The 27894-nt window shown below is 58.1% G+C and overlaps 1 protein-coding gene across 2 annotated transcripts; it reads left to right on the forward strand.

The window, feature by feature from the left end:
* Window positions 1–326: 326 nt before the first annotated feature.
* LOC144935443 (serine/threonine-protein kinase/endoribonuclease IRE1-like) lies at window positions 327–26661 on the forward strand. Of its 2 annotated transcripts, XM_078862096.1 has the most exons (21): window positions 327–497; window positions 1060–1093; window positions 1818–1890; window positions 3653–3725; window positions 4522–4644; window positions 6176–6277; window positions 7064–7322; window positions 7786–7864; window positions 8993–9200; window positions 9654–9742; window positions 10696–10908; window positions 11170–11491; window positions 12274–12364; window positions 13108–13297; window positions 15465–15564; window positions 16922–17121; window positions 17389–17536; window positions 20726–20853; window positions 22793–22916; window positions 24808–24875; window positions 25598–26661. In XM_078862096.1, exons 1-21 carry the CDS (start codon window positions 404–406, stop codon window positions 25799–25801), a joined length of 2922 nt encoding a protein of 973 aa, XP_078718222.1. In that variant the 5' UTR covers window positions 327–403; the 3' UTR covers window positions 25802–26661. The 2 variants fall into 2 exon arrangements, with proteins under 2 accessions (XP_078718222.1, XP_078718213.1); XM_078862087.1 differs by lacking the exons at window positions 327–497; window positions 1060–1093; window positions 1818–1890; ... (1 more) ...; window positions 4522–4644; window positions 6176–6277 and adding an exon at window positions 6413–6680.
* The last annotated feature ends 1233 nt before the right edge of the window (window positions 26662–27894 follow it).

Genomic DNA, 27894 nt, shown 5'->3' on the forward strand with positions numbered 1-27894 from the left:
TGCCAATTGGTAACTAGTTCAGCAAACCGGTGCGTTAGAGAGTAAACCCACACGCACAATTCGAGTCCGACGTTTCGCTGGCGATTACAGAACTGTGAAGAAAGTTAGTGCGTGGGGTCGGTGAAGCCGCAGATTGATTACAATGATTATAATTATAATGATTGTATTGATTATAATACATGCATCATACATCTTGACTGTGGATAATACTGGTCGCGAAAGCCTACGCGTGAAATTTGGCGCATCGGTGTAATGATGGTTGATGACGATGGAGTGAGGAGGTTGAGTGTGACGCTGTTGCTGTGTATCGTTGTTGTTGCGTTGTTGTTGTCGTTGTTGTTGTTGACGCCGTCTCTCGGCCTGCGGGTTGGCCCGCTGTGTCCAGGGCGAGTCGCAGGTGTCCATGGCCGAGGGCCTCGTTTTCGTGGCCACGCTGGACGGTCGCCTGCACGCCGTCAGCCGGGCCACGGGTGACGTCATGTGGGCCCTGCGAGAGGGTGCGTGCTGGGGGGAGTGGGGTATGGGTGGGAGGGTTGGGATCGGGCACGGGGAGGGGCATTGGCGTCAGCTGTTGAGAGTGCAGGTGGTGAAACCGCGTGGAGTGGGTGAGGGCAACCGAGTGGATAAGATTGGCTATGGGCAACTCGCTGGATATAGTGGATGGGGGCAACCGGGTGGGGCAACCGGGTGAATAAAGTGTATAGGAGCAACCAGGTAGATAGAGTGGGTGGGGCAGGGCAACTGGGGGGGGGGTAGATAATGCTGGGGGGGGAGGCGGGTGCAATTTGACGTACTGTGTGGTGTTCTAGTGTGGAGGGGCCACCGGGTTGTTGGAGTGGGTGGTGGCTCCAGGCTGCTGCGCGGTGGTGGAGTCGAGTCACGGTGGCAGCAGCAGCAGCTGGCAGCAGCTGCTGGCACGACTGAGCGCTAATCACTCGAGCCGGTGGGGATGGATGAGATGTGACCGCGTGTGTGTCTCCCCGTACCCCTCTGACCCTCCCCCTCTCTCACCAACAACCCACGACTCCCCCTCCCCTCGCGCACACACCACACACACAGATCCTGTTATTCAAGTGCCAGAGGACTTGACTAAGTAAGTCGTCACCAACTCGTGTGTCGAGCGCGAGCGGCTTTGCGGCTCAAAGGCAGCGCGTGCCACGTGCTTATCGTTGCGCAATCACACGAACGCGTGGCGCTCTGCCTGCTGCCTGTCCGCGCAGCGCCGTGGTGGCAGCAGCGAGGCTGGGTGGGATCGCCGTAACGTGGCGAAACTCAACTATTCTTGGTTCTTTCGGTAAAGTCACGTAGAAGGGAAATAATAAAATAATATGTATTGTTTTATATTTATGTTTCTATTATTTTATTTTAAATAATAAAATAATGTTAATATTGTTTTAGATTTATATTACATTATTATTTCCCTTCTACGTGACTTTACCGAAAGAACCAAGAATATAAATATATGCATTGTCTTTTAAACTGATTGGACCACATCAGAGACAGCTTTCTTTCGAGCCTCGTCTCAAACGGTGTTAGACCAGCGGACGCCAAAACGCGTCCTCTGGTCTAAAGCGACATTCGCACCACTGGGACGCGTCTTACATTTTCCATTCATGGCCGAGATGTGGTGCGGCGTCGGCGTGCTGTCGATGTTCTGATGCGGCTGACGGTTCAGCCAGTGCCTTCGAGGAGGGGGAGGAGGGGGGGGGTCGAAGCCAGGAGGTGGGATAATGTTTGGGTCTCGAATGACGTGTTTCGTTCTGGACGTCCACGCTGTATGCCATCATGGCCTGAGATATTTTTATTTGCGTCCACAGACCTGCCTTCCTCCCCGACCCCATGGATGGCACCCTGTACTCCCTGGGAGGGCCAGACAGCGAGGGATTGGTGGTAAGTTTCACTCCCGATTCTAGGCCATAGTAAACAGGGAGGGGTGAGGTGGCGGGAGGGGTCAAAGACAAAGATCCCCCATATAGCCTTGAGCAGACTGTTTAGGCACGTGCTGTTAGCGAGCACCTATGAAGGCTACCATGGTAACACGAGGTGGTCGGCACCACGCCCGGCCGTCTTTGTCTCCCCAATCCTGATATTTACACACGGCACCAGGTACTCATTTGAGGCGGAGTCGACCTGTTGTTGAGTCACAGGGTTCGTCGTGCAGTGCGCTAACCACTGCACCACCACTCCCCACCGATATGAGGGGACACCCATACCCACACGCTCATCGTTTGTGTGTTGAGTTGTTGAGCCAGGCTGGGCCAGGGTTGGGCAAGGACACAGCCGCGTCACTTTACTCATAGACTAACATTGCCCATCGACTAACATTGCCCATAGACTAACATTGCCCATAGACTAACATTGCCCACAGACTAACATTGCCCATAGACTAACATTGCCCATAGACTAACATTACCCATAGACTAACATTGCCCATAGACTAACATTACTCATAGACTAACATTGCCCATAGACTAACATTGCCAATAGACTAACATTGCCCACAGACTAACATTACCCATAGACTAACATTGCCCACAGACTAACATTGCCCATATATTAACATTGCCCATAGACTAATATTGCCCATAGACTAACATTACCCATAGACTAACATTGCCCATAGACTAACATTGCCAATAGACTAACATTGCCCACAGACTAACATTACCCATAGACTAACATTGCCCACAGACTAACATTGCCCATAGACTAACATTGCCCACAGACTAACATTGCCCACAGACTAATATTGCCCATAGACTAACATTGCCCACAGACTAACATTGCCCATAGACTAACATTGCCCATAGACTAACATTGCCCATAGACTAACGTTGCCAGTCGGCTTGCTTGTTGATGGTGTATGGAGTTGTTGAGTCCGGCTGGGCCAGGGTTGGAAAGTGACGCAGCTCCACCCCTTCACTCACTCAGGCCAACCGGAGAGCACTGACGTAGATATGTCTCGAATTACCACCACCACCACCACAACAACAACAACAAACAATAACATTTGTTTAAGAAAGCACAATTTATTTAAAATAATGTATACAATTAATAATAATAATACAATTCAAATAAATTAACACGTAAAATCTGACCAATTATTCTCACTCTAAGTGGGGTGGCACTGTCAGAACAGACGTTTAAGGTCACGAGGTGTTGCCCGTGCAGCTGCTGTGGCATTTGGCAGAAGGAAGGAAGCGAAGTTTGAGACGCCTGTGAAATAAATAACTAAATAACATTCACACACAAACTCCCCCCAGCATCCCCGGCACCCCCCCCCACCTCAACCGCTTTAGCGCAGCTGCGCGACGCGGTGTCGTGCAGAGTGTCGGCTGCAGGGGGCGGTGCTGCCCGTGAATTGTTCCCCTGCCCCCTGGCGCTACGAGACGGGGGGTGAGGGGGGGGCTCACAGTGAGGTTGACGCTGTGACGAGACGGGGGGTGAGGGGGGGCTCACAGTGAGGTTGATGCTGTGACGAGCCTCACGAAGGAGGTGTCAGTGACGTTCCCAATCGCAGCTCACGGTGCAATCTGACGACATCCCAGTGTGAGACCGGCACGTGTGTGTGCGTGCGTGTGGTCCCCCACGCCCCCCGTGTCTCACGTCCCCCGTGTCCGATGTCCCACGTCTCACGTCTCGCGTCTCACAGAAACTGCCCTTCACCATCCCGGAGCTGGTTCACGCCTCTCCGTGTCGCACGTCTGACGGGGTCTTATACACAGGTATGCGGAGCCCCGCCACCCCCCTACCTACCCCCGGTGTCCCCCCGGTGTCCCCCTGGTATCCTCTTGGTGTCCCCTTGGTGTCCTCAGGCTCACTCCAAACCCCAGACACCAATCGCACCTTTGACCCCAACACCCTCCTTCAGCCTCAACTCTTAACACCGCACCGAGCCTTGTGTCTAACAGCCCAATCAATAACAACAACCCCGACGCTAACCAACACAAGCGCACTAACGCTCATGTAACCTTAACCACGACTCTAACCATGGAACCGCAGGTATAATGCAGGACCTGTGGTCCTTGCAAGCTTTTAACCCTGGCCCTGATTACAATCCTAACCCCACAAATTAAACCGTGACCCCCAGGCCCTGACCCGAACTATGACCCCCAACCCTAAAATCGACCATCACCCCGCAGGTAAGAAGCAGGATATGTGGTCCTTACCGACCTTGCCGAAAATGATCCACAATACCTTGCAATCTCGTCAAGGAGCATCAAAACTCCGGTCATCTTCGCTGCGGGTTTTTGGCTAACCAGCGATCGGTGGTCACCGCATCGCGCGCCTTCAGATGCGCCGCTGCGGCCGTCTGGAACGCTCTTCCTTCCGATATTGGGAAGCTACCGGAGCTGTGCACTTTTAAATCAAGTAAATTAAAAACAAATTTGTTAAGAGCTGCTTTTTGTGTTTAGTTTTTTGACCTTCCCCCGACACCTCCGATTAGCACGGTGGGCTACGTATGGTGCGAAAGAAGTTTCACGTACATACATACATTCAACCTTGACCCTGACCCCGCAGGTAAGAAGCAGGACCTGTGGATCGCTGTGGACCCCATCACGGGACAGAAGATGCAGACTCTGAGCACCGCCTTCTCGAACGGGGTCCACCCCTCCCCACGCCTCATCTACATCGGCCGCACAGGTGAGCGGCGGGCGGTGGGATGTACGTACTGTACGCTGAACTTCTTTCTTACCGTACGTAGCCAAGCGTGCTAATCGGAGTTGGTGGGGTGGTGGTGGGCAAACAAAATAAACACGCGAAAAGCAGTTGTCGAGAAATTAATTTGTCAATCTCAACGATTGAAAAGTGCACAGCTCCAAGTAGCTTCCTAATACCGCAAGCAAGAGCGTTCCAGACGGCCGGCAGAAGCGCACCTGAAAGTGCGATGCGATTCGGTGACCGGGCCTTGAGGGGTAAGCCGTAAGGGATCGTGGGCGGGTTGCCTGTCTTATTAGGTAGTTGGGGGGGGGCCCTGGAGAATAATTTGTGGTGGGGGGAGGGGCTGGTGGGAGGGGTGGCTGTTGTCGTTCTTCTGAAAGGGGTTTGTTGGAGTAAGTGGAGGGGGGGGCATGGGAAACGGATCATCAGTGGTGCATGGATACGCATTGTTTGGGGTGCCTGTGTATGAGGTCGGCGGGGGGGGCTATAGAAAATGCTGTGAGGTGGTGCTGGGGGGGGGGGCGGCTTTCAAGAACTCGTGACGGGGGTTGCCACCCCCTCCTTTGAGTGTCCACGCTTTGGAGCCGCTCACGCCGAGAGCCAATTAAGCGCCAGGCACTCTTCGATGAAGGCGCAGTGATCCCAACACGATGTGGCAGCCAATCCCCAGCGTCTCCCACCTGGGGGCAATCAGCCCCGCACCCCACCAGCCCCTCCCCCACCAGCCCCTCCCCCCACCAGCCCCTCCCCTACCAGACCCTTCCCCGCCTACCTCGTCCCCCACCAGCCCCTCCCCCCACCAGCCCCTCCCCCCACCAGCCCCTCCCCCCACCAGCCCCTCCCCCCACCAGCCCCTCCCCCCACCAGCCCCTCTCCTACCAGACCCTCCCCCAATCAGCACCTCCCCCCACCAGCCCCTCCCCTACCAGACCCTCCCCCACAAGCCCCTCCCCTACCAGCCCCGCCTTCCTCCAGCCCCACCCTTATCCAGCCACGCCCCAACTACCGCCCCCACCACGAGCCCCTCCCCTCGCCCCTCACCCCACAGCCTCCACATCTCCCACTTGCCTCCAGCTCCCCCTCCTGACGAGTGTCAGTGAGCCCCGATTGAGCAGGTGGTGCGGTCAGCACCGCACGCGGCTGCCTTCGTCAGCCCAGTGTACACACACCTGTACACACACCTGTACACACACCTGTACACACACCTGTACACACACCTGTACACACACCTGTACACACACCTGTGTCTTCATGTCCCCCCAGTGTACACACACCTGTGCGTCTTCACGTGTCCCCAGTGTACACACACCTGTTCACACACCTGTTCACACACCTGTACACACACCTGTACACACACCTGTGTGTCTTCATGTCCCCCCAGTGTACACACACCTGTGTATCATCACGTCTCCCCCAGTGTACACACACCTGTACACACACCTGTACACACACCTGTACACACACCTGTACACACACCTGTACACACACCTGTGTATCTTCACGTCTCCCCCAGTGTACACCATCACCATGTTCGACACGAAGGCGGGCGAGCTGCGCTGGAACGTCACCTACTACGACTACTCGGCAGCGCGACTGGGGCCCGACTCGGACTACAGTAACGTTACTCTCATTTCTATTGTCATGGCAGTAGAACCTGCGTGCGGTGTGAGTGGACTAGTGGCCACGGGAGGTACTGACAGGGGAGTCAGCCGACAGTGCCAGTGGACTAGTGACCACGGGAGGTAATGAACGGAGAGTCAGCTGTGAGTGCGAAGGGACCGATGGCTATGGGAATGATCGAGAAGGGAGCGTGGTCAGGCGACGGAAGAGGACGGTGGAGTCTGCCGGTGGAGCGAGCGTCCAGAGTCAGCGAGAAGGTTCCGGAAGGGGGGCGTGGCCTGGGTCGGTATATTAGGGGGAGATGCGCGGGAGGCGCGGGAGACCCGGGGCTGTTGCGGTGGGGGTCTCCGCCTGATGTCAAGTGAACGCGTCTTCAATGAAGTGCCATCTCAAGAGAAGTGTGTGTCAAGTCGTCATTACACGATCAACCAATCGCCTGTTGGGAATGTAAACATAATGGGTCGAGTTGATGGCCACTGAGTAGGGGTTGGGTGGGTGGTCCTCCGGTGGGGTGAGTGACGTGGGGGGGAGAGTGGTGAGGGAAGGGGGTAAAGTGAGATATTTTTTAAGTGTGACTAAAGTTACTCCTCCAAGCAAGACTGGGACCCACTGCTAATGGGACACTGAGCGTCAAAACCGGTCAAGAGTTTTCACTTGTTTTGAAGCAATGCTGTGAAAAGTATGCACTCTCAGAAGGCCGTGTGGAAGGATGAGCCGTGACCCCCCCCCACCTTCCCCCCTCCCACCTTCCCCCCCCACTCCCCCCATCCCGGTGCCCCAGAGTTGTCGCATTTCTCCGCGAGCGGCGAGGGGCTGCTGGTGACCGTGGGGGGCGAGGGTCCCACGTCTGTGATGTGGGCGCGCGACCTGGGCTCCCCCGTGGTGGGGGTGTACACGTGGGGGGCCGACGGGGTCCTGCGCAAGGCCCCCCTCTCCACCCTGGCGGCGGACACGCTGCGCTACCTCTCGGTGTCCGCGGCGGGCGCCGGCGGGCGCTACACCCTGCCCTCGCACGACCCCGCGCTCAAGACCAAGCTGCGGTGAGCGTGGGACGAGTGTGGGACGAGTGTGGGACGAGTGTGGGACGAGTGTGGGGTGAGCGTGGGGTGAGCGTGCGGTGAGTGTAGAGCGAGTGTGTGACGAGTGTGTGGCAGAGTCGTCAGCAGGCTGTGCTAGGAACCCGGCGACCCGCGTTCAATTCCCACTGATGACCAACCCTGGTGACGAATAACTGAATTGAACCCGGGCCTTCTTAGGTCGACCCAGCCTTAAATAAGGACCTAGTGCGTTGTGGAAATGTCAGAATTGGAGAGACGAAGGCAGCCGGGCTTGGCGCTGGCGACCCACCACCCCTTTCATGCGCCGTGCCAGCTGCTCGCTACTCCAGCGCTCACCTGATCGGTCTGTTCAGGCTATGGGAGGGGGGCGGTTGGGGATCTTGGTGTCTTGTGTCACCGTGCTGTTGTTTCACCGTCCCATTGTTTCACTGTGCTGTTGCGACAGCCGCACGCTGTACGTGGGCCGCTACTCCACGAGCCTGTACGCGTCGCACTCCCTGGTTCACGACGGCGTCTCCGTGATGGTGAGTCGCTCAACACAACGCGAACCGCAACGCTCACCACAACGCTTACCACAACGCTAAACACAACGCTAAACACAACGCTAAACACAACGCTAATCACCACCACTGACCGCCGCACTTGCACGAATATGAACACTAACAGCGATACGTCACACGACCACTCACAATTAATCCTGACCGCTACACTCACCACAACCACCATCACTGACGATCACTAATATGAACACCACCTGCATGCCTGACAATAACATTACCTTCACTTCAAATCAAACTTGATCCCCAATCCTGCCTTGAACACTCGCGCTAACCTGAACACATTAAGCCTAAGCTCCAGCCTCAACACGAACACAAACTGGAGCAACCCAGCCTAAACCCTAAATACGTCCACTGAAAATAACGCCCCCGTAGCCCTGAACACTAACTACTAAAACTAAACCCTACCCGAATGCTAACCCCAATCCTTAACCCGAATATCCCCCAACCCTAAATCTCAACTCTTAACCCTCAACCCCAAACAAAACCAACAGTGGCCGCTTGGGGCCGCTCTCGTACAAACAGGCAAACGAGCGAGAGGTTCAAAAACGCTGCCTGGCCACAACCGAAGCTGCACTTTAAACGGTGACCCCTGTGCCCCCTATTGATGTGGGGGGAGGGGGGAGTGAGAAGGGGGTGGGGGGCAGGGAGCAATTGACCAATTGACCAATTGACCATGGAGCACTGCCCAATGGTCAATTGGGCAGTGCTCCATTGTCCACTTAACCCACGGTGCCTCTCCGTGACGGCGATGGAGGGGCGCGAGCAGTCGCGGGAGCGGTGGGGAGTGACGGTGGGGGGGGGGGGGGAGCGGTGGGGGGTGGCGGTGGGGGGGGGGAGCAGTGGCCAACATCATTGCCCCCCATATCTGATCCGGTCCTAGGTCTCATTGCCACCGGGGGCGCAATTGCTGGCCACCCAACCCCTCATGTGCCACGCAGCCATGCCGCCCTTCATGGGTGCTGCTCACTACCAAAACACTTGCCCCAAAACACTTGCCCCGGGGGGGTGGGGGGGGGCTCCTTGTGCGTGTTTAACCTGCGACGACCGCTCGCCTGCCCATCTTGTGGACTCCGTGTGCCCGCGTGCTCCCAGCCGAGGGGCCAGGCCATGCCGCTCATCGAAGGGCCGACCACCAAGGACGTGACGATGAACGAGGCGGGCCACGCGTGCGAGATGAACCCCCGCACGCAGGTGCAGTACGCCGAGCGCCGGGCGGACGCGGACGCGGCCGGCGAGGGCTCCCAGCCCGCCCGGGTCGCCGCGCACGGCAGCTTCCTTCAGCAGCGGTGGCTGCTACTGGGTACGGCCCGAGGCGTGTGTGCTTCCGTCAGGTGCTCGCCAAAGCACTTGTCTCAGCACTCCGTTAAGGCTATAGGGAGAGCTTTGTATCACATTTGTCCACGTGCGCGCGCGTGCGTGCGCCGTTCGCGTATTGTGCGACGAACCCGGCGACCTGTGTTCGATTCCCGCTCAAGGCCAACAGCGGGGAGATAGTGCTGCCCCCCCCGCCTCCCGCACCTCCGATTATCACGGTTGGCTACGTACTTTGTGAAAGAAGTTCAACACTCGTACGTACACACACACACACGTACGTAGCCAGCCGTGCCAATCGGAGTTGTCCATGGGCCAGCGCGCCGCCACGCGAGCGAGAGGGCTGCACGTGACACGCATCACGTGGATCCTGATGCCCCCCTCTCACCACCCTCCCCGCCCCCCTTGCTGTGCCCCCCCTCCCCCAACCCACTGCCCTCAGGGCACCACGAGCTCCCGCCCCAAGCTCACACGACCCTCCTGAACATTCACATGCCCGCGGCCTCTGCTGACCACCGGCTTCTGCAGGAGGTACTTGTGAGGTCCCCTGTGAGTGTGTGGTTAGGTGGGTGAGTGTCTTTAGGTGTGTGGGTGGGTGTGTGTGGGTGTGTGTGGGTGTGTGTGGGTGTGTGTGGGTATGTGCATCTCCACAGAGGCAAGTCCACTCAGCTCCACATCCTCCTGTACCACACCAGGCCATCTCATCGAGAGCCCGTGCCGTGCCCGTTTAGCCCCCCCCCGCCCCCTCTATCCGGCCAAACGGAAGCTGCTTGCGAAGGCTTGGTATGTGGAGGAGTCTCTTGAAGGACACCATTGGGTAGTTGGAGTTAGTCGCCCTCCAACAACTTTAAAGGGCAGAGGAGCAACGCTCACAACAACGATCGCAGCGCCGGGCAACTAAAATGGCACAGCAGGGGGCACAGGTGCTGCATCTGCCAGTCATCTCAGTCAGTCAACCGATGGCACTTGGGTCGGTACATGACCTCTTGCCAATGAGCCTTCGACACTTAATGCGGCCTCATAGTGAACCTAGCCTGGCACAAACACTGTGGTGATGTCATCCCGGCAGCTGTTGTTGTGCGTGCGGGGAGCGGTGGCGCAAAAGTGGCACACCGCGCTATGAACCTCACAGTCAACAACAGTGACGATTATCTTAATAGGTCCTGGGCCTCCCCTAGGTCGACTCAGCCTCAAGTGAGTACCTGATGCGATGTGTAAACACCGCCACTGGGGAGACAAAGGCGTCCGGGCGTGGTATTGGCCCCCCAGCCCCTCGTGTGCCGTGCCGGCCTTCACCAGTGCTGCTCGCTAACAGCACTTGCCCCAACAGTCTGTTAAGGCTACACGAGGGGGGGGGGGATCTTTGTCTTTGTCGTGGAAGTTGTCGCACTGCGACTACGAACCCAACACCCTCCACCCCCCCCCCCCTCGTTCCCTCCCGCGCGACCCTAACCTCCCGTCCCCCGTCACCGGCCCCGAATCAGCGCGTCACGGTGATGGACCCGGCGGCCACGGAGCGGCTCACCACGACGATCCTGCGGCGGGCCGAGCGCGAGGCCCAGGGGGCGTCCGCCACGGTGACGGCGGCGGTGACGCACGGCGCCGGCGAGGGGGCCGCCAGGGACACGGCGGTGCTCGCCGTCGGCACGCTGCTCCTCGCCGGGGTCATCGCCCTCGCGCTCGCCGCTCACTCCAAGGTCGCCGTGACGACGGTCGCCGGATCGAGGGGGGTGGGGGGCGCGGGGCGGGGTGTCGTGGGGAGGGGGTGGGGGGGTCAGGCGGTGTCGGGGGGGTCAGGCGGGGGACATCGATTTTTATTTTGCTGCTCCAAGAGGAATTTTGGTGGTCCTCGTGAAGCCACCCTGCCCCTCACATCTTGTTACATCTCCTCCTGTCTCCTCGCATCTCCTCACGTCTCCTCACGCCCCCCCCCCCCCCCCCCCCCCCGTTTCGTGCAGAAGTCCCCCAAGGACAACGAGCAGCAGCGACTGCAGCATCAGCTCGAGGAGGTGCTGCGGCTCCTGCAGCCGCAGGCCGCCCCCTCCCCCACCTCGTCGCCAGGGCCCACGCCGCCCCCCTCCTCTACCTCGTCGTCGCTGCTCCGTCGGGACGCGTCCGCGAGCGGCGGCTCCAGGTCCGGCGCCTCGTCGCCCGCCGCCTCCTCCTCCTCCTCCTCCTCCGCCGCGTCGTCGCCGGCCGCCTCCAACCACTCGCAGCGGTCGCTGAGCGACGCGGGCGACGCGGGGAGCGGGGGGAGCACGCGGAGCTCCGAGAGCCGCGGTGAGCAACGGCGCTCGGGCCTCGTCGCGGCTGCCCCCGGCGTGGCGGCGGTCGAGTTAGAAGAGGGCGGCGGGCGGCGTTGGTTTGCGGGCGCGGCGGCGATCGCACGCACGTCGAACTTCTTTCGCGCCGTACGTAGCCGGCCGTGCCAATCGGATGCGCGGGTAGTCTGAGTGTTTGTGTGTTCGCGCTTTAGAGTTCGCGCCGAAGTGTTCGCGTGCGAGCGTTTGCGCAGTAGGTGTCAGCGCGTTTCACATTAGAGCGGGCAGCACGGTGGTGTTGATGTGTTCGTGTTAGCGCGGTAGTGTTAGCGCTGTAGTGTTAGTGCTGTAGTGTTAGTGCTGTAGTGTTAGTGCTGTAGTGTTAGTGCTGTAGTGTTAGTGGCTTCGTGCTTTGTCAAACCGCTGCTGCTCAAAGGCCTCCTCCGGGCCGTGGTCAGTGACACGGGGCGGTTGTTTGACGAGGAGCAGTGTGCGGACATCGATCGCCACTGATGTTAACCGTGGCCGACGATCCAACTCGGTTCGCCAGGTTCACAACACAGTGCGCTGACGACCCTACCAACAACAACCGCCATTCGCCACTAAGTGACGGTGACATCACCACGCCGCTTGTGCCAGGCCATGTGCGCGTTAAGGCCAGTGCCCCCCCCACCCCCCGCCCCCCTACACGCGCCAAGGGAAGGCATCTGTGTCCCAGACGTTACGACGTGTTCACGCGTTCCGCTGCGCATTTCCCCCCGCGTCCTCCCCCTCTCCCCCCCCCCCCCGCCCCGTGTCCAGACTGCGACGGGGGCATCGTCGCGGTGGGGAAGATCTCCTTCGACTCCCGGGATGTGCTGGGCCGCGGGGCCGAGGGCACCTTCGTGTACCGGTGCGTGGCCACGGTGGGGGCTTTGGGGGGGGGGGGGGGGGGCGGCCTTCATCCCTCGCGGAATCACGACGGGTTTTTTTCCATATTTCTTTTTCTTCATCCTGGAGAAATCCGATGAGCGTTGAAGCCCTTCTTTCACGGATGTACGGGTAGGGGCACTGGGTGTCTCTGTGTTCGATTCTCGCTCACGGTCAACACCAGTGATGATTATATGAACCAGTCATGGGCCCTCCCCTAGGTCTACTCAACCTCAAATGGGTACCTGGTGCAGTGTGTAAACATCGCCACTGGGGAGACAAAGGCGGTCGGGCGTGGTGCCTGGCCACCCACCCCCTCCGTGTACCTTGCCGGCCTTCATACCTGCCCACTAACAGCACTTGCCCCTACAGTCCGTTCAGGCTATATGGGGGATCTTTGTCTTTGTATACCTGGGGGAGTGGTAGTGTAGTAGTTAGCGCGCAGCACTACAAACCCGGCGTACCGGGTTAGATCCCCGCTCACGGCCAACACCAGTGACGATTATTTGAACTGGTCATGGGCCTCCCCTAGGTCTCCTCAGCCTCAAATGAGTACCTAGTGGGGAGTGCAAACATCATCACTAGGGAGACAAAGGCGGCCGGGCGTGGTGCCTCCGTGTGCCTTGCCGGCCTTCATAGGCGCATCCTCGCTAACAGCTTTGCCCCAACAGTCTGCCGAGGCTATACGGGGGCGTGGATTTTTTGTCTCTGCCTTTGCGAGCGCAGGGGTCACTTTGACGGGCGCGCCGTGGCGGTGAAGCGCGTGCTCTCGGACTGCGTGGCGTTCGCGGAGCGCGAGGCCCAGCTGCTGCGCGAGTCGGACGCGCACGCTCACGTCGTGCGCTACTTCTGCACCGAGCGCGACCGCCAGTTCCACTACATCGCCATCGAGCTGTGCGCCAGCACGCTGCACCAGGTGCGCATGCGTGTGTGATTGTGGGAGAGTGTGAGTGTGTTCGTGCGTAGCTGTGCGTGCGAGTGCGCGTGGTCCGACCCGTCAGTTCCACTACGTCGCCACCGAGCTGTGCGCCAGCACGCCGCATCAGGTGCACGTGTGTGTGTGTGTCTGTGCGTGTGTGTGTGTGCGTGTGTGCGCGTGTGTGTGCATGTGCGTGTGTGTGCGTGTGCGTGTATACGCATGTGTGTGTGTGCGTGTGTGTGCGTGTGTGTGTGTGTGTGCGTGTGTGTGTGTGTACGCATGTGTGTGTGTGTGTGTACGCGTGTGTGTGTGCGTGGGTAAAACTACGTGGCCGGGAGTCGGAGCCTTTCCCTGTACACCTTGGGGTGCGACAGGGATGTCCTCTGGCTCCCACATTATTTAACATCTATTTCGACTGCGTAGTTCGTGAAGCCTTCAATAGCTGTACCGGGGGAATTACCATTTGGTACAGATATAATGGGAGGCTGATCGACGCCCGGGTGCGATCAAGGGATGGCTCCCTATTGGTCAACCACGTTATGTATGCCGATGATTTGGTAATAGCTGCTCATTCAGAAGAGGAGTTGGAGACGCTGCTGCTGAGGCTGGAGTGTGCCACTAAGAGGTGGGGCCTTACCATCAGCCCCACCAAAACTAAGCACCTGCCTGGGTATTTTGTACCATCGGGCACTCCGCCCCCACAACTCCCAATCGGTGATGGGGCAGTTGTGGAGAGAGTAGAGAGTTTCCCATACCTGGGCAGTGTGCTCATGACCAGCTCCAGTTTATCAGCAGAGGTCTCACTCCGAATCAGTCGAGCGGCAATATCTTTTCATCGGTTGCGTAACGCTGTGTGGAAGCTACCTGGTCTGTCGCTCCGCACGAAGCTTCAGGTCTTCTCGGCCACGGTCATTCCCTCCCTTCTCTACGCTTGCGAAACGTGGACCCCCCTAGTGGAGCATCTTCGCCGGTTGGAAACATTTAGGCTGGCCTGCCTACGATCCATCCTGGGTTTGACCAGGCTGGATTGTGTGAGGAGCTCACAAGTCCTTGAAAGATCTGGGCAAAGTCCCATCAGTGAGCTCCTCCGGCAGGCAAGGCTGCGTTGGCTGGGTCATGTAGCCCGCATGCCCAGCCACCGCATGCCTAAACAGCTTTTGTTCGGCCGGATCGAGGGGGCTAAACGGGCGCGGCACGGGCTAGAGAAGAGATGGAGTGATGTGGTACAGGAGGACGTGGAGCTGAGTGGACTTGCCGATGACTGGTACCAGCGGTGTCAAGATCGGCCTCAGTGGAGGAGGCTCGTGAAGGACGCTACTGGGCAGTTGGAGGCAGTCGCCCTCCAACAACAACGGAGGGCGGAGGAGCGACGCTCACAACAACGAGCGGAGCGCCGGGTGGCTAAAGCACAGCAAGTTGGCACAGTAGGGGGCACAGGTGGTGCATCAGCCAGTCATCTCGGTCATCTCGGTCAGTCGACCCGTGGCACCTGGGTCTGCCCCGTGACCTCCTGCCAGCGGGCGTTCGACACTTCACGTGGCCTCAAGGTGCACATGGCCTGGCACAAGCGTCGTGGTGACGTCACCGCCACTTAGTGGCGAATGGCGGTTGTTGTGTGTGTGCGTGTGTGTGTGTGTGCGTGTGTGTGTGTGCGTGTGTGTGGGCAGCAGTAGTGTCGTGGTTAGCGTGCTGTGCTATGAACCCGGCGACCCTGGTTCGATTCCCGCTCACGGCCAACACCAGTGACGATTATCTGAACCGGTATTGGGCCTCACCTCGGTGCTGGCCACCCACCCCCTCATAGGTGCTCGCTACCAGCACTTGCCCCAACACTCTGTTAAGGCTATACGGGGGAACTTTGTCTTTTTCCCGTGCTTGATTGTGTGAGTGTGTCAGTGTGCGTGCGTGCGTGCGAGCAACTGCCCGTTTCCGCGACTTTTTTTATCGACCTCCCCCCCCCCCTCCCCCTTGGGGATGCCTTCCCTCCTTCGGCTGCCACTCCGTCGCCAGCCTCCGCCGCCGGCCACCGCCGCTCCTCGTGACACGTGACAGCGCGTCGCTGCCCTCGTGAATGTTATCTCAGAGTCTCTCGCTCATGCCGGATCCCGTGCTGCTCACCGTTCCGTCGCGCCGCTCATTTGTTTCCTGCCCCCCCCCCCGCCAGTACGTGGAGGGGGAACGTTTTGATCGGCGGGGGCTGGAGCCGCTGACGCTGCTGTACCAGACGATGTGCGGACTCGCTCACCTGCACTCGCTCAACATCGGTGAGCGTCCTCCTGCCCCCGGCGCTCGCCCACCCCTTCCTCCCCTTCCATCGTGTGGCTTTTGAAAAGGCAAACGGAACCGCGTTCACGAACCGTGCGTGCGCACGCGTGTGTTGTGGGTAGCGGTTAGCGCGCTGCGCTACGAACCGAAATTAAAAAGAGCACAAAGATACGAAGAAAAGTGCAGCGACGAAACAACTCAAAACCCCAACCCAAAATTTGGAAGTCAAAGTTATTTGGTGTTGCTGCTGCTGTTGGCAGCGCTGCAGAAGCACAAATAAGCACATCTTAGCAGATGCTTCTACGCAGTACTTTTTCACTCTTGTCTTGATAAATTGGTCGGAGACAGCAAAATGCGTCTGCCGGATGCTTGCAGCCTTTAGATGCCTTATCAGAAAAATGCAGATATGTATCCACTTAGGCAGCTGGAACTAAACTGCCCTGGTGGGCTTAATGCCCCTGTATTTATACTCCTATTAATATTACTGTAAAGTTCTAGCATGTTTTCTACAAGTTACTCCAAGTTTACTCGGCACTGACTCTATCTGGAATAGTCTGGAAAATAGGTAAATGTCTAAATATCATTGTCCTGGTGACCAAAGCAAAGTTTGTGGGGAATAATAATTTCTGTACTTTTGAGGCATAAGCAATTAGGAAATAACACTTATTACCCAGGAATAAAACCAAAAAATTGTTACACAGCGCCATAAAAAAAAAACACGCTCGTCAACAATATTTTGTCCTTGAAAGGAAAAACGTACGCATAATGGGTGACGATGCAGGCAACGAAATAGAAATTAGAGCAAAACCAACTGCATTGCAGAAGCAATTGAAAACAACGTATGAACATAAATCAATTTATAAATTGCATTCAGTTTCCTGCAGCAAAAAAAAGCAGCATCAGCAACATCACCCCCTTACTGTGAAAATTTGGCAGGACCTCCTGAAAAAAAAGTCGTGAGACTCGGTGAGGCTGTCCTGGGTGTACAAGCTCGATTAATAAATGAACAAATATGACCCCGGTGAAGCAGCGTGGTGATGTATGGTCGAACAATTCCGAACAACACACTTTTCATGTTCCTGTTCTTGTCCATCTTTACACACATGTGTCCAAACAGTGCCAGTTTCCTTCCCATCACTACCTGCAGCATCATCAGGTCTCCTTCTGCGCGCCCCCTTTTTCTAACTTCCCTGTACGTTGGTCACTCTCCGGGCCCAGCTTGGTCAAACGAAAAAACAAAAACACGCGGTTCAATCTTTTTCACGCGGGAGGCTGCTGCCTCTGTCTGGTCCGGTCCGGTCTGACCCGTTCACTAACCCCCCCACCCGCCGTGCCCGCGATCCCGCCGGAGAGCAGTCCACCGCGACCTGAAGCCGCACAACATCCTCATCTCGATGCCGAGCGCGCTGGGCCGTGTGCGGGCGCTCATCTCCGACTTCGGCCTCTGCAAGAAGCTCGGCGCCGGGCGGCAGAGCTTCAGCCGGCGCTCGGGCACCGCCGGCACGGAGGGGTGGATCGCGCCCGAGATGCTGCGCGAGGACAGCACCGAGAACCCGGTGGGTGGTGTGGGTGGCGCCGCCACCGCCGGTGGTGGTACCGATTGTGGTGATTAGTCATAGAGGTGGCGGTGGTGGTGATGGTGGTGATGGTACCAACTGACACACTCTCCACTCTACACCCCACAATCTGAAGCACAAACCTACACTCTGCCCCTGACCCCCCACACCACTCCTCGCCCTGGACCCCACCGCTCACCCCCACACCGCGCTCGGGCGGGCCCTGCCAACGCCGCGTGCCGCCTCTCCCCGTCTCCCCACCCGCAGACGAGCGCGGTGGACATCTTCTCGGCGGGCTGCGTGGTCCACTACGTGGTGACGGGCGGGGGCCACCCCTTCGGCGACGCCCTGCGCCGCCAGTCCAACATCCTGCAGGGCGCGCACAGCACCGCGCAGCTGGGCAGCGACACGCACGGTGAGCGGCACGATGGAGCCGATGCCCCGCCGCGTGGCAGGGCATCTCGGGAGGGGTGCCCTCAGCGAGGCGATGCGGCGATGTGGGCGCGAGCTCCCGCTGCGCTCTGGGCTATGACAGGTCAACGGAGAAGCGCTCGGCCCGTTGAATGCGCACGCCGCTCTAAACCCCTCCCCCCGCCGCCGCCCCCTGTGAAAGCAGACGCTGCCTCCTGCCTCCACTCTGCTCCCTCTCTTCCCTCCCTTCTTATCGCCCTCTCGACTAACCCGATATCTTGGCCCGATTGTTCTTTTCCCCCCTCGTCCCCTTCCCGCCCAGCGCTCCTGTCTTCACGCTGCTCACCTTTGAGCCGTGCTCTCTTTGTCCGTCTTGGGAACTTCTGACCCGGCATCCCCTCTCCTCTTCTCTCTCCCGTTCCTTTTTCTATTCCCGCTCACCGTATCCTCGGCTCTACTCCGCTTCCAGCGGTGGCGTGCCACCACGGATGAACAGGTTTCATCTCATCTCAAACATTTGAAAGGAGCACGCACAGTCCCCACTGCCCCTGCGCGACGCAAAGTGGCTCGACGTTAGGCCCGCAAACCACCACGAGCCTGGCAGTAGGCGGCAGCGATTGCCGCTGCCGTGCGCAGTACCGGTTGAGTCGAACGGTGACCCACGCGGACCTCTGTGAGTGTGTCCACGCGTAACACGGGGCGAGCGAGCGGCGAGCGTCTCTCCGCGCGTCCCTCAGCAACGTCGAGCGGGTGAGCGGCGTGGCCTGTTGGTGTCCACCCGTGGGCGAGGGGTGGATCCTGTGTGTGCGTGCGTGTCCACCCTGTGGACATCCACCTTTAACACGGAGCGAGTGAGTGTTGGTTGGTGGGGTTCTGTTGGTATCCACCATGAGCGTTGGTGAGCGGTGGTGCCTCTGGGCATTTGCGTGTCCACCCTCGGACACTTACGAGCCGATTTCATCGCTCCATCTCCCCCGGCGGAAGTCATCCTCTCCGGGATGTGCCCCGTAACTTGGCTCAATAGCAATCGGTAGCGAGCGACTGAGCGATCTGATCGCCACCGCCGCGGATAAGTTTGCGCGTCGGCGGCGCTCGCTCGGGGCACCGGCTTCAGCGGCGGTAGCGCACGGTAGCAGGGCGGTGGGGCCGCAGGGGCGCCTCTGTCTGCTCTGTATTCTAGTGGCCCGTTCGGGACAATCGTCCATTCGGCAAATTGCATCTCGAAAATGTTTTCAATTTTTTACGAGGATTTTCCGCAAAACTAGGGCATCCAATTTTCAGCTTATTGTTGGCTTTAAATGGGTGTCGGAGGAGTGCGTTAAATCTGCGATCAGAAATTGGGGACGAATAAATTGCCTTCCCCTCTCCGCGTGCGGCGACAGGGCGCAAAATGCCGCAGGAGGAGGTGGGGGAAGCCGAAGCGGGAGTTGGGTGGGGGGGGGTGGGCGGGGGGCGCGGGGGAGGGGGAGGGGGGGAAACAGTTCCCGCGAGAACCGCCGCCACTCGACGCAGGCCGCTCAGAATCCAGAGCGGCGTCGTTCAAAAGGCGCCGTCCCTAGACGCCGCGGCCCCACGACGCGTGGAGGTGGCGCTTGCCGCGGCGCGACCGCTCCATCCTTCCTCGTCATCGTTTGCTGCCGCCACCCTCCGCCCACCCGCGCCCACCCCCCACCCTCCCTCCCCGCCCTCGTCGCATAGATTAATCGCGCGTCGCCGCCGAGCGCCTCCGATTAGCACGGGTGACTGACTACGTACGGTGCGAAAGAATTTCAACATACGTACGTACAGATGATGCCAACATCCCTCCCCGCCCCCGGCCCCCCCCCTCCCCGGCGTGTGCATGGTGCGGTGTTACTTTTGTAACAGGATTCCGTGGCAAAAGCATTCGACGACAGAGTGTTCCCGCCGAGACAATAATGATGAACTCGTAACGCACCGCTCGCTCTCGAAGGGGGTAGAGGGAGGACGGCTCGGAGAGGGGGGCGAGGAATCCCAGACAAAGCGGGAAGGCAGCAGCAGCAGCCAGGCGGTGTGCCGCCGCCACCGCAAGCAACTGCCCAAGCTCTGCGGTCCTCTATATACGAAGGTGTTTTCAGCCAATGAGTGTTTATGCATTTGGTGGGTAAAAAACGGAGCACCCGGAGGCAACCGACGATATTATTCGCCGTACCGCCTACCCCTGGCGAGCCAGGACGCGGCTCCTCCTCGACGCCCACGGGAGGGGGGAGTCATCCACCAACCCTCGCTGCTGCCTCCACAGTGCTGGATCACGGGCCATGTCCACGTGCGTAGCGAGCACCGCCCGGCTAATGAAGGAGTTGGAGTGACGACGCAGGCCGAGATGATTTAGTGACGTTATTAGAGATCCGCAGTTGCGCTGAGGAATACCCAAACAACGTGGTAATTGGCTGTGTGCGTGTCTGTCGGAGGATTTACCGAGTTCGCTGATTGACTGAGCAGGTAATATCGGGGAGGAAACTGCAGCGCGCCCCTCACACTGACGTTTAATTACGAAGGCCGTGTGACAGGACTAAGAGAATGACGATGTGAAATCCACACACTGACGACTCGACTGGTGCAGTGGTGAGTGCAACGCGCCACTAACCCAGTGAACCGAGTTGAATTCCCACTCACGACCAATATGAGTGGAGAACATTTGAACCGATCGTGGGGCCTCCCCTCATTCTCAACGTCTGTTAAAGATGATGTTCTTTGGGTGCCTGAGTTTGTGAGTGGGTGGGTGGGTGTGTGAGTGAGTGTCGTCGACTAGGCTAAGACTGACTAAAAATGCTTACTAAATTAACATTCGTGTGCGTGTGGGGAGCGATAGTGTAGCGGTGAGCGCGCTGCGCTATGAACCCGGCGACACGGGTTCGATTCCCGCTCACGGCGAACACCAGTGACGATTATCTGAACCGGTCCCGGGCCTCCCCTAGGTCGACTCAGCCTGAAATTAGCACTGGTGCAGTGTGTAAACATCACCACTAGGGAGACAAAGGCGGTCAGGCGTAGTGCTGGCCGCCCACCCCCTCGTGTACCGTTGCGGCCTTCATAGGTGCTCGCTAACAGCACTTGCCCCTACAGTCTGTTAAGGCTATATGGGGGATCTTTGTCTTTGTTTTTTTCTATGTGTGTGTATATGCATGCGTGTATGCGCTCGCGCGTGTGTGCCTGCGCGCGTGCGGAGCCACAGACACCGTGGTGGCGCGGGACCTCATCGAGGCGATGATCTCCCGGGAGCCGCGCAAGCGACCGTCAGCGGCCACCGTCCTCGCCCACCCGTTCTTCTGGAGCCTCGAAAAGCAGCTGCAGTTCTTCCAGGTGCCGCCCCCCCAGACACAACCCAACTAGACCCCCTCTGCCCCCCACCCCGTCCTCCCCCTGCCCCCCCACCTTTCCCATTGGCTCATGCCCACGGCGTGTTCCACTTGGCGACCTTGCTGCCAGGTCTATCTGTTTGAGAGTTGCCCCCCCCCCCCCCCCGAGCGACAACGTTCTGGTCAAAGGCAACCGGCGAAAGATCCCAGCGGCCTCCCGCTGGGACGTTGGCGCAGGTTAAGGGGCTGCCGCCGGCCCCGTCTCGTGGCGGAGCCAGACGGGCCCGGCGGGGGGGTTGACTGCGAGCGCTGCGATCGCGCTGCTCCCCACGAAGCGTTGACGCCGCGTTGGCAGGCGGTGCAGAAGCCCACCGGCCGCAGAGACGCGAGGGGGCGCGGCAGCCGAACGGCGATTGAGAACCAAACCTCAACGCGTCCGTCAACAGGGCTGCCTTGGAATGAAAAAATATATATATTTAATGTAAAATATGGCGACGTTTCTGGCGATGGCCCTTCTAGCAGAGAGAGAGAGAGCGATAACTCTCTTCTTCTTTTTCTTCACAGAGTGACATGGAATGTCACCAGCTACGCATTTAATTGCGTGGCCGTGCTATTGACGACTGCGTTGAGTTTTAATTCCCAACGGTCGTTGGGCCGCCACGCTCTTCGAGTGCACGCACGCGTTCGTTAATCGCGCCCGCGGTCACGTGACTTTTACGCTCGTTCCCCGAGGCTCGTTAACGACACGTCCCTGGGATGACTCGAGTGGCCGATAGCATCGCCGCACCCCTCGGCCGCCCCCACCCCCCGCCGCCCCCATCCCAATCTCGCTCGTTGGGTCCCCCCGTTATTAAAATCATTCATCACCCAGTAGCATTTCACGAACGCCACCTCCACAGAAAATGCCCCCCTCCGCCATGTGTTTCTGTTTTAATCCGATTGCAAGTGAAACGAACGCTGGCCCCGTCGTTCTGACATTTGCCGTGCCCTTGGCGCCGTGTCCTCGCCCGGCACCGGGGCACCGGCGGTGGCGGCGACGCGGCGCTAGCGGGCGGGCGGGCGGGCGCCGGTAAGGAGTTTGCGGTTTGTCTCGGGTTACGTGGTGCCCCATCCCCCTAGCTACGGCCGGCGTTGAAGGTGAGCCGCTCTTGCGCGAGCCGCGCGTTAAATCGGCGCGCTGTCTTCCGCGCCGGCGCCGCCAAATCTTCTCGCTCCCTCACCCCCCCACCCCCACCCCCCTTCGTTAACCCCGCCGGTGTCAGCGTCGTCGCCCCGTCTCGTCCGCAACGAGACCGCGAATTGCCCACAAGGCGGCAATGCGGCAAGGGATTATTGAATCTATCTGTGCGTAGCTTTGACCCGCTTGAATGTGTAAGGGGTGGTTTGTTTTGTTTTTTCTCATCTCTATGTGATGCGTTTCTGCCCTAAACCTAACAGTGATTAATGGAGATTGGCCACACATTGCAGCACAGGTTCCTCCAGACAGAGAGACCTCAACTCAGCGACGCGATCCCCGATGAATAATTTAGTTCATGTGCTCCCTCTCAATCCCCCACCCTCACCTCCACCCCTTCCTGGCTGCTCACTCCGCTTGTGCGGGGGCCCCAATCCCCCATGCCGCGCATGGCCTCGTGAGCGTGTGTCAGTGAGCGTGTGTATGTATGTTGTGGGGAGCGGTAGTGTAGCGGTTAGCGCGCTACGCTACGAACCCGGCGACCCGAGTTTGATTCCCACTCACCGGTGACGAATATCTGAACGGGTCCCAGTCCTGGGCCTCTCCCCTAGGTCGACTCAGCCTCAAATTTGGTGCGATGTGTAAATATCGCCACTGGGTGTGCCATGTCCGCCTTCATAGCTGCTTGCTAGCAGCACTTGCCCCAACAGTCTGTAGAGACTAAACAGGGTATTTTTGTCTTTGTGCGTGTGTGTGTGTGGTGTAACAGGACGTGAGCGATAGGATAGAGAAGGAGGCGGTGGAGGGAGCGGTGGTGGTGCGGTTGGAGGACGGGGGGGCGCGAGTGGTGCGCGACGACTGGAGGCTCCGCATCACCGTGCCGCTGCAGACCGGTCTCACGCACACACACACACAAAGACAAAGATCCCCCGTGTAGCCTTAACAGACTGTTGGGGAAAGTGCTGTTAGCGAGTACATATGAAAGCTGGAACGGCACACGAGGGAGTGGGTGGCCAGCACCACGCCGGGTGGCCTTTTCCTCCCGAGCAGCGATGCTTACACACCGCACGATTCACTCGTTTGAGGCCTGGTCGACCTAGGGGAGGCCCAGGAACGGTTATGATAATCGTCACCGGTGTTGGCCGTGAGCGGGAATCGATCGTGGGTCGTTGGGTTCGTAGCGCAGCGTAGCGCTAACCGCTGCACCACCGCACCCGGTAAACACACAACGCGCACATACACAAGGGCCATTGCCAAACCACACCAGGCCACTGGTTCCTATGTGAGCCTATAGGTCTCTTGTCAGCAGGGTAGCTATCGAGTGTGCAGGCGGTGGAACTGCACCGGGGCCAAATGGGGTGGGAGGGGTGCCCAGGCACCAGACTACGAAGAGTGGGGGATGGGGAGAAATTGGACAGCCCCCCCCCCCCCAATTGAATCCTTGAACTCTGGCCCATGCCACTAATCAACACACTGCGTTCTCCCAGCCCTCTCCTCCCGCCTTCTCCTCTCTCCTCCTCCCTCCTCCTCCCTCCTCCTCTCTCCTCCAGAGAAATCACAAAGCTGCCTCAGCTGGGAGGGGGTGGGGAGTGGAAGCTGTTACACGGATGTGTGGAAAAACACACACGCACGCAGAAACACGTTCTCGCTCGTGCGCCCTCCTCTCTCCGGCTCCCACACCAGTCCGGCGGGTGGGAGGGGGGGGAGAGGGGGGCTGGGGGGCTGGGGGGCTGGGGGGCTGGGCCCCCCCCCCTCCCTCCACCCCGCTGCTTCATTTGATATGCAGTGCAGGCAAACTGTTTGCAAAACTTGGAGAGGCAGGTAGTGGAGAGAGCGCGAGCGGCGCGGTGAGGCGGTGTGCGCCGTGGCCTCGCGCGCTGCCTGCGCGGGGAGAGCCGGAGCAGCGACGGACGGGAAGCGGATCGTGTCGGGCGGATTCTTTCAATCTCGTGACACCAATAGGCGCCGTCGAGGTGGGATCGGGCGGAGAGACAAGAACGAAGGGTCAAGTCTACTTAGAGAGGGGGGGAGTGGTGGTGGCCCAGGACGCGATCAGACACCACGTGTCGCTGTTAGCCACGGGCGGGAATCGAACTTAGGTTGCTGAGTTTAAACCGCAGTCCTGAAAAACATGCCAATGTCAGGCCAACGTTGGAATGTGGTTGGAACCGTTAGACCGACGTTGGCTCAACGGTTCCGTGTTTGCTGGGGTGCCCGAACCACTATGCCACTGCTCCTTCGCACACTCCCAACGACAGAAGCCTCCATTCGCGGCTCACAGTGGGTTTTATTTTCGTTGGGTTCCACCGTGCGTAAGTGGGCACGACGTCACTTGCAGCTGTGCACCCCTCCACCACCCGACACAGCCAAGAAAAATCGAGTTGTCACCCGGACAGCAGTGTACGGTTGATGTTGGGTTTTTAGGCAAAACGGATTGAGTTGAGAAGAAAAGTAACATTTTGACAATCTCGCGCGACGTTTCGCCGGAGATTACATCGAGCTTGTGAATAAAATATGTGAACGACGTCAACCTCCACTCCGCTGCCAAGCGGTGGTGGCATTACCACGGTGCTGAGCGCTAGAATGTGTGCACTTTGTTTCCCTAGTCGCGATGTTTACACATCGCACACAGGTACTCATTTGAGGCTGAGACACGAACACACACACACACACGCGCACACACGCACGTGCACGCGCCAAGCTATTCCACGCGGGATCAGATGCTTTGCTTGCCGATGCAGACGGCTGCCCTCGTGACATGTTTTATTTAAATGTATCCTGCAGATTTGAGAAAGTTCAGGACGTACAAGGGCACGTCGGTGCGCGATCTCCTCCGGGCCATGAGAAACAAGGTTGGATTTCACAGCGAATCGATGCGACAGCGCACACTGACAAACAAGAGGGCGTCATTGCTCGCCGATGCAATCTCGCTCTTCAAAACGATCGTTAATTTACAAGAACAATCATGGGTCATAATCATCATAATGTCAGTAACAAACTCGACTTGTGATGCACCGTCACCGCTGCGGCACAGTATTTGCGGTCGGCCTGGGGGAAGCAAGTCCCTGACTATGACCTCCCACTAAGTAGCCACCGCCGGAAGCACTCGTCATTCAAGCGACACAGCCCCCATTAAGAGACGTCACGGTTCGCTGCCCCCAGTGTCGCACGCAAACTTCTTCTTATCTTGTTTCATATTTACGGAGCGCACTCAGCTCAGGGTGCTTCACGTAGTTTGAAAGCGGGAATAAAAAGCGAGTGATTTCGGTGGCAAGGGCGGTGCCGAGGAATGAGTGACCGCGTCAGAGGGCACTTGGGTGGCAGGGGGGGGGGGTCACGGAAGGGCTGTCGGGGAGGGACGGGACGGGGTGGGGAGGACGAGGGGAAGGAAGAGGAAGGGAATGGGCGATGGAGAAGAGGTGAGGATTTAAGGGGAAGAACAAAAGAAGGTTAAAGGTGGGGGGGGACACATCGTGTGACCCACACTCCCGTGTGCTTGCTCCTTCGCTCTTCCTCCTCCCCCTCCTCCTAATCCTTCTTGCTCCTCGTTGCCGCACGACCTCGCCACCGGCAGAAGCACCACTACCGGGAGCTGCCGGAGGACGTGCAGGAGACGCTGGGCTCCGTGCCGGACGACTTCTGCCGCTACTTCACGTCGCGCTTCCCGCTGCTGCTGCTGCACACCTACCAGGCCATGAGGTGCTGCTCGCAAGAGAGGCTCTTCCACGCCTACTACCAGCGCCGCGCGGAGGACGGAAGAGACGCGTCCTCGCCGTGACGCAATCCGCTCGGGAGGGGACGTCCGAGGAGGAGTCGGAGAACATCGACGGCTACACCGTCGCGGGGGGGAGGGAATGTGGACCCAATATACGCCCGGAGCGTTCGTGGCCAACGATCGACGCCCGCAGAAGTTGCGACGGTGCCCGGTGCAGGGGCGACGCGGAACTGTGACGTGGAAGCTGGCGGTGCCGCAGTTGGGCTGACGGGGGAGGATAAATAATTAAACAAAAAAGTAGGACCACAGATTAGATTGTATAGTGATGTGTGTGTGTGTTTTTTTATCATCAAGTTAGTTTTATAATAATAGTGAGATCAAGATGTCATGAGGGCAAAAGCTGCAAAATCCCTTCATTTCCTGTGTAACCGTTTGCTCCGTAAGTTTGTGTTCGCCCGTACGTTCATATTCGCCCTTACGTTCATGTTCGCCTGTACGTTCATGTTCACCGGTACGTTCATGTTCGCCCGCACATTCATGCTTGCCCGTAGATCATGTTCACCCATATGTTCATGCTCGCTCGTATGGTAATGGTCGCCCGTACATTCATGTTCACCCTTACGTTCATTTTCACCCATGGGTTCACACAGTTTTAGCCGAGCTTTAAGCCGACGCGTGGAATTTGCCAGCGAAGAAGACGTCGAGAGAAGATGTATCTTTTTTTTATTGTGGGAGACTTTGGCAGTGAAGAACAAAAAATGTGCCGCATCCTTCCACGAAAAAATAACAACTCTGAGAAATAATTGTTTACAAAAGTGATGGATGACGTTTCGTTTTACAGTCAAATGGCAGTTCGTTTAATGCGTTTTTACTCGTGCCTGAGCATTTAGAGCCACACTCTGCAGAAGCCAAGTGCAATTAAATTCAAGGAAAGAGCTACCGCTGTATGCGTGGTGAAGGAGTCCCCGTGTGTGTGTGTCTGTCTGTGCCACCCCTGTGTAGCGGTGAGCGCACTGCGGTACGAATCCTGCGACCCGAGTTTGATTCCCACTCACGGCCAACATTGGTAATGAATATCTGAATTGGTCCTGGGCCTCCCCTAGGTAGGCTCAGCCTCAATATGAGTTTCTGGCACGGTGTGTAAACATCACCACTGGGTAGACGAAGGTGGTCGGGCGTGGTGCTGGTCACCCACTTCCTCATGTACTGTGCCCGCTTTCATAGGTGCTCGCTAACAGCACTTGTCCAAAAATTCTGTTCAGGCTACACGGTGGGATTTTGTCTCCATCATCCTTGTGGGGAGCGGTAGTGTAGTTATCAGCACACTGCGGTAGCTCGTGCTTGATTCCCGGCTGCGGTAAACACCGCCGGTGATCATCTTGGACCGAGACTTGGGCCTCCGCTAGGTCCGACTCACCCTTCAATGATTCCGTCGTGCAGTTGTGTAAGCATCACCACTGGGGCGCGGTTGCTGGCGAAAACCACCCCCTCGTGTGTGCGCCGTGCCTGCCTTCACGGTTGCTCACGAACGGCACTTGCCCTAACAGCCTGTGTCGGCTACATGCCTTAGTCTTCGTGTCATCCTCCAGGGAGATGTGGTGCGCGCATCTGTGAGATACTCGGGATTCATGATTTTATTTCAGGGGGATATGTCTAGGTCAGCGGCCCGGAAAATATTTTCCCACCCGGAACACCACATCCAGAAACTACTAGTCGCGTGCCATCTAGTCCAGTCGACACAGCGACCCAGAACATATCGAGAGGAGAATGGCAGGAATAATAGGAATAGAGGATAAGGATTTATTATTCTTTGAATTTATAGGCCACCTAAATGCAACGAGCACCTCACAGCAGCTGACATCTCGGCTCAGCCATTCCATTGCCCTATGGCAGTCAAACTAAGGGACCCCCCCAGTGGCAGTTGTCCCCATGTGCCACAAGATGTACACAGCACCGGGCCTGCAAACGGGCATTTTGTCTGCTAGTAGGGGGCCAATGCTTTTGGTGTGTGGTTTATTTTTCCCATTTAGGCATACAATCATTTGCGGGTAATTTGGCAAATATGACAAAGTGAGAAGGGATGTATGGGAGGAGCTGAGTGTCATGGGAGATCGGACACAGAGAGGCTCATGGGAAATGTTGGATCGACTCGCGCT

The sequence above is a fragment of the Lampetra fluviatilis genome, chromosome 1 (assembly GCF_964198595.1).
Source record: "Lampetra fluviatilis chromosome 1, kcLamFluv1.1, whole genome shotgun sequence".
In the NCBI taxonomy this organism is placed as follows: Eukaryota; Metazoa; Chordata; class Hyperoartia; order Petromyzontiformes; family Petromyzontidae; genus Lampetra; species Lampetra fluviatilis.

Coding starts and splice junctions, on each gene's coding strand:
- LOC144935443 (XM_078862096.1), top strand. CDS start 404: ATGGCCGAGGGCCTCGTTTTCGTGGCCACGCTGGACGGTCGCCTGCAC. Junction 7,323..7,785: donor GCGCTCAAGACCAAGCTGCG/GTGAGCGTGGGA, acceptor CTGTTGCGACAG/CCGCACGCTGTACGTGGGCC. Junction 22,917..24,807: donor CACCGTGCCGCTGCAGACCG/GTCTCACGCACA, acceptor TGTATCCTGCAG/ATTTGAGAAAGTTCAGGACG.